We start from the raw sequence: 6,695 nt of genomic DNA, 5'->3' as shown, positions 1-6,695 counted from the left end.
GTTGGTTGTGTGTGAGGGAATAGACCACAAAGTAGGAGCAACTCTGAATCTTAATTTCAACAGTTTCTTGGTAACTGCTCACAGTGATAATTATTTCAGGCAAAGAAGTAAAGACCCATTACTGATTTGAACAAAAAGTTCAAACAACACAAACTGATTTTTAAAACTACAGTACAGTGCTCCCTCAAATATTGAGGGGGTTACATTCCAAAAGCTACCGTGGTTGAAAAAATTCATGAAGGAGTAACAATACATTTACAGAGTATTTTACCTCTTTACAAACCCTCCCTGCATTCTTATAAACCTCAGATATGTTGTAATAAACACTTTCCACACTTACAGTATGAGAGACCAAAACATATATAACATTTGTATAAATATCAGTTAATAAGTGCTCTGGTAAGTCATGTCTCATCTATTAGTATATCAATAGAGCTTCTCTAGCTTTCTTATTTTCGATTTCACAGCTCAAGAAACGCGTTTAACAAATTCAAAGACATACATCAACAATTCAGCTATCACATAGAGTGATTTCCCTAGATGTTTACTTCCGTGGAGAAGTTCCATTCTTTGTTTAGTGTGCCTGGTCGAGTCAGCAACTTTAGCAGTACTGAGGGGAAATTACGGGCCAAGTCGCCGACAGTACTATAAGTGTTAAAACATTCTAAAATTCTCCCTTCAATCAACTGTAAAACAATTTTTTTTTCAATAAGCAAACAAATTGTGCTCAAAGACAGCACTTATTTAATCAACGTTCATATTTTGTCAATTAACTTCAAACCCAGCTCAGGGCACATTTCAGCCAAACAAAGCAAAACAAAGATATGAGCAAACAATGAGAAATACCAAAGAACGTGGACAGATTGTTTCTGTAGTTGTGGGATTTATGACAAATGCTGTACGTATCATTTCATGTTTAAAGAGTTAACTGTATTTTTACTTTTTAGGGAACACTTCTTTTTTTTAGTTCAGTTTTATTAAGAGTTTTATGGCACCTGCAGTATAATAAGGTTATAAAAGTGCCGAAGACTTAGAGGTGCTACTAGATAGTAACATTCAAATAGAAGAAGGAGGCAAAATAAGGACGATAAGACTTCTTTACAAATTTTAATGAGTTAAAAACTCTGCCACTCCAAGAAACACAGGGGGTCATTTTTTTTAACCACCCATCTTTAGGCCTACCCATTTGCAAACACAATTTAAGTGTCATACTTTCAATTCGCTAAAATCAATGGAGCAACAACAACTCAAAAATCTGTTCTCACCTTCTGCCTTTTGACCTTGGACATAAGATCATAGACTTCATTCTCTAGGGCTCTGTTTGTGGCATTCAAACCAGCAAGCTGAAAGGTGAAACATTTTTTTTACTCAACAGTACATGATATATCACACATATAGAACTGCATCATACATACTCACAAGCATAATTTAAAAATGAAAAAACTATTGAAGATAATTATAACATACTATTACAGATTTTACATGTTACCGGCTGTCTAACTTAAAATATGTCATCAATGTCTTTCTCTGACTGTGCACATGCACGAACATTGATTTTCAGAAAAATAGGGTGTTATCAACCAACTTTGCTCAATACTTTTGTGTAGGGTGTTCTTTTAACATATAGTCACTGCACAAGCAAAATGGTATAACTCAGAGTTGCACCAAAGTATAGCCAGCCTTTTTTTTTTACTGGTACGATATCTATCTTTTGTTTAAACCAACACAAAAATGCCCTGGTAGTCACAAAAGAAACATGCATGGCAACCAAAAGTAGCAAAAACGAAATGTGCCATTTTGCTGGCGCAATGACTATAATATAATATCATCGATAGTGATTAAGGTTGTGAATAACACAATTTGAGATGAGGAAAGGAAAGGACAAGTTTTCTATTTCTACAGTGTAGCACAAGATAGCCCCTCAAAAGCCAAGAGAAAGACATATGAGAAAACCAAAAAGTTCAAACTTGAATGCACTCAGATTTCTACAGCATACACTCAATTTCGATTTGCACAACCACAGAAATAAGATATACAAAAATCTTGAAATCTTGAATTCCCATTAATCTTTAAGAATGCGTATAGCTGTTTGGGATGGGGAGGGGGGGGGGGGGGCATTGCAGCTTTTAATTGTAAAGAGACATGTTGCGGCTTTACATTGTAAAGAAACATAATGACACATTCGGATTTCTATTTTCATACTGCTTTAAGAAATCACAAATATTACCAAAACAATCATGAACTTAGAAAATGATGAGTTTAGGAAGAAAAAAATGGAGCACACCCATCACTGTAAATGGGTAATTTTGGGAGTTCAGAAACACAAGCACTAGCCAAACAGACAAATGACCTTGACATTGTCAGCCTCCCGGTCCAGCTCCTCCATCTGATGTTTGTGGTCCAGGTCTTTGTGAGCCCACATATCTAGGTTTTTCTGTGCTGCTGCCGCCAAACTCTGCTCCATCATCTGAGAGAAAGTGGAGTCAAGATAAAGTTCCGGTAAGCCAGCACTACGACAGACACACTGCCCCCAATACAGTACAGCTTTAAGTAACTTTAAAATGCTCCTTTCAATTAGATACCAAATTCAACAAGGCAGACCTCTGGCTCTAATATCATCATTATGTAGTTCATTCAAGAACACCAAAAAAAGTTAGTTTTGAGGGCTAAAATGTCTCTATGTTCTAATTGATTAAGGATCCTAATTCATAATCTAAATAATGATAGTTCACTGTTCACTCCATTATAACTGACTGTAAGGCTACGCGTCCACCAAAATAAGATCACCTTCAGGCCAGTCTAATGTACAAAGTTTTTGCATTGTGTAGAACCGACACAAAAAGATCCGCGTCCACCGACGTGAGACCAGCTAAACCTATTCTTAGCCCAGTGTGATTACGAGAATAGACAGCACAGGCGATTTATTTACCACTTTAAAAAAACTAAAAAGCAACAAATTATGATTATGGGGAAAATTGTTGGTAAGTTGGGAGGATGAGAAGAAAAAAAAAAACAAAGAAAAAACCCCCCACAGTGACTGGGATTCGAACCCACTCTTACAAAATAATGATTTTTCTTCAAACGCAGACGCGCTGTTCACTCGGCCATCAAGACTTTCAACAGCGAAGGGTAAATTAAGTTTCATATTTACAGCACTGTTTCAGGAAAGGCAAAGCGACATAGATCGAGATGTAAATCTAGATCTAGACTCTAGCCTACATCTATATCTAGATCTAGTATTTTTACAATGAAGATGGTGAAAATGTCGGAAACAATGCGCTCGATTTGGAAGCAGAGAAAGAAGATATAGACATGTGCTTGGCTAGGTCTAACCTAGCCTATTTTTAGCTCTCCCGAGAACGAAATAATCTAGATCTAGGTCAAGTGCTTTAAATTCTTTTTTTTTTGCTGTTTTTCAGCACAAATCTACTATTGTACAACATATTATAATGAGATACAACTTTATTGATCATGTTAAGTGCAACGAAGAAGCAGAAATGTACTGAAAGAGGCAAATTTCCTTCCAAAATGAGTCGAATTGAGGCTTCATTAGTCACCTGAACGACTGACGAAAAAGCATGCATGCAGGAAAATCGGGTAGTCAGGCAAAGTCGGTCAGTGACTGATGAAAACAAGCTAATTTGCACGTGAGCTTGGCCTGCAAGTGACGAAAAAGCGCGGTGGACGCGGGGCCTTAATGATTAACATCTTAAATCCCCAACATTACAACTTTTATCATCTAGGGAGGTGGGCTGCTTTGACTCAACCAATTGAGGCAACACAGATTGAAATACTCAATAAAATATCATCCCTATGGGAACCAATCTCAAGTCTCCTCCATGCCACATCGTAAAATCGTACCGTTCCAACACAGAGGCCAGTGATCAAGCTCTGATATACACACAAAAATTTACTGTTAAATGTACTGTGCCCACTCTACTATGCCTAGAAAATCACAAACAAGTTTGGATAAAAACCTTGACACAAAAAAGCTACATTTGTTATTTCAAGTTAAGACCTCTTTCTTACGTGATAGCTTATATTATTGGGCCTCTTAAAATTTCAATATTTTATTCATTTCTTCTTGGTCAGCAGCAACATCACCTACCTTTCTCGTCTCGAGTTCACGGTCTCGCTCGGCCTCATCCAGCTTCATTTGTAGTCTTCCTTCCAGCTCAGTCTGCTTGCGGTGCATGTCTTGTTCTGTCCGCAGGGCCTGAGACTGCACAGCAAACTCCCGGTACAGCTCCTGGGTACACAAAGAGGTTGATGTTTATTCAGAACTTGAAAAACTTCAAATCTCCACACTGATTATTTATGAAAAGTTGAAGACTTTTGTTTTAGTTTGCACTGTTTGTGTATGTAAAGAAAAGTACATTGCCACAAAAACATTCTTAGTGCTGGGGAAAAACAAGACAAAAACAACATAGGGGGGAAAAAAAGAAGTAGGACCTACCAGTGGCGCCCTCATAACACCCAAGATAATAATAAACACATAGAACTGTCTCTCCTTGTCTAGGATCAATAATCTTTAACATAGAGACTTCTCCACACTCGTGTCCTGGCAGTCGACTGGATCTTATATATCATGTCTCATCACACACTAACCATTTACCTGTGTACTTTTTGCTTTGTATATTGCTATGACAGAGCTTAGAATATTCAATACTTTCTTCTTGCAGGGCCATCAGCCGCACCTTTTTCCTCAATAAGCACACAGCCTGGACCAACAATAGAGTTGTACTCGCTGACAATGAACTGTCATCGCCAGTGCCCTTTGCTCTTGAGAAAAATTAGCTGCGAAGCATGCGCCCCACAGGCCACACCATTACCGAAATGAAGGGCAAAACATCAATCTTGCCATACTCAAATGAATGCTACACCTTTCCCCCTTACCCTTCATGGGGCTCAATAGAGCCATTGGTGCCCTCTATAGTGAGCTAGAAATACACCAGAGTGCACAGTCTAAGATATGATTATGCAAGTCTATAAGACCAACACTGCAAAAACAACACCATCGGTCCTGATGACAGAAAGCCTACTGAACATTCTTTATTGTATGCATCTGCCTCTATTCTTCATACTACAGAGACTTACAGCAGCATTCCCTAACTAGGGTGTATGAATACCCGGAAAGGGCATGAGTCCAAAACTAAAAGTACTTTTGTTGAAATAAATCTTATCACATCTCACCAAGCCCTGGTCTCCAACGCACTGGGGATATAAACTCCACTCTCGTCCAAAACATAGTCGGGGTAGAGATTTCAAATTTTTAGCAAGACAACGATCCAGTAATGCCATACATTTTATTAACAAAGCTTAACATGAATTATTTTGCGAAGCACTGTGCACATTACAGTATAATTTGATCGGGCTCAGATAGCATCTAAAATATTTTAGGGTCCGTGAAGACCTGTGACATCCACAGGCGGTCACTGGGGGATTAAGTAAGAGAAAAACTTCTTTACAGAATACATCCACCTGGATTTATCTAAACCATTGACCTGTTCAAACATTTTCTTTTGCAGCTGCAGCTCCAGGTTCCTAGTCTCAGCCTCCTGCACAGCAGTGTCTGTCTCCTGGTCCCGCTGTAAGGCCTGCAGGAATGAAAGAAAAAGAAAGAAAAGAAAATTATCATTGACCCTCAGGGAAATTTAGGGTACAAAGACAGGCATAACAAATAAAAATAAAGCATAGCTATAAATCAAAACAGAAAGCAGGATGCTTCCACTCAGAGCCTGTCAGAGCAAACCTGGTCTGAATGAGATACAGCATCCCAGCATGGGTATCGAATTCACACTTTGTGCAAGACATGGCTTTCCATTTGGCCCTTTCAAAGATGTTTCAATTTTAAAAATAATGGCTGAATGTGTGATGCTATCTCCATTGATCTTTGAGCTTTCTGGTCCTGGTGACTCCCAACACAGAGCGTTGCATCCTGGGGGAACTTTAAAGTGGCAACAGTGATAACAGAACAATTTTTCCCCTTAAAAAAAGGTCTTCAGTAATAGTACGTATCCCCTACTGTCACCTTTCTCTGCAGCTCATCGTCCAAACGTCGTAGCTCAACCTCTCTCTGCTCCTTTTGGAACTGTAAGAACTTCCGGCGTCCAGCCTCCAGAAGGGTCAGCTCCTTCAGCTTGACTTCACGGTTCATGGCCAGCAACCTGATGTGACAGGACAGGTATTGGATAGTAACTTTTAACAGGCCAGTAGTGTATGGTAACTATGAATATATTCTTTCTACTCCTTTCTTTGTGCTTTTTTTTTCCGAATATAGGTGGTTAGCACCCCCATTGACATAATTTAGATAAAAATATAAGGGGATGCTTTGATCCTGCCTGTCAGAGCCAACCCGGCCTGAGAGGGATACAACATCCCCACAGACAGGTGGGGATACTCCATAAAAGAAAAACCTCCCCACGTGTGAATCGAACTCACATTTTCTGCTTGTGCCAGTCAAGTGTCAAACTGCAGTTGTGTTTGCAAAACACCTATCCTAAAATGTAATTAAAACAACCTCACAATACAACAAAGAAAAACAAAAACAGGCTTGCCAAGTTTTTCAAACCCCAATCAGGGACACCCATTGCAAAAACATCAGATTAGGCATTAAAATAACAAAATTACACTAAGTGAGACTGGGTTTTCGTTTTTCTTCTCAAATTCCAGATTGCTAAATCTAGGACAGTCCT

The 6,695-nt window shown here is 38.8% G+C and overlaps 1 protein-coding gene across 2 annotated transcripts in view; it reads right to left on the bottom strand.

Annotated features, from left to right (window-relative positions):
• LOC101848920 (TBC1 domain family member 31) overlaps nucleotides 1-6,695 on the bottom strand; it is a 38,641-nt gene that overhangs the window by 7,495 nt on the left and 24,451 nt on the right. For both annotated transcript variants that reach the window (XM_035972612.1, XM_005109251.3), the window contains exons 17-21: nucleotides 6,032-6,167; nucleotides 5,505-5,597; nucleotides 4,109-4,249; nucleotides 2,351-2,467; nucleotides 1,266-1,343 (exon numbers count right to left, since the gene is read on the bottom strand). In XM_035972612.1, coding sequence (XP_035828505.1) covers nucleotides 1,266-1,343; nucleotides 2,351-2,467; nucleotides 4,109-4,249; nucleotides 5,505-5,597; nucleotides 6,032-6,167 — 565 coding nt within the window. The remainder of the gene's footprint in view (nucleotides 1-1,265; nucleotides 1,344-2,350; nucleotides 2,468-4,108; nucleotides 4,250-5,504; nucleotides 5,598-6,031; nucleotides 6,168-6,695) is intronic.

This window comes from Aplysia californica, unplaced genomic scaffold (genome assembly GCF_000002075.1).
Source record: "Aplysia californica isolate F4 #8 unplaced genomic scaffold, AplCal3.0 scaffold00758, whole genome shotgun sequence".
In the NCBI taxonomy this organism is placed as follows: Eukaryota; Metazoa; Mollusca; class Gastropoda; order Aplysiida; family Aplysiidae; genus Aplysia; species Aplysia californica.
The sequence above is the reverse complement of the archived record's forward strand: the minus strand, read 5'-3'. Positions and strand labels throughout refer to the sequence as shown.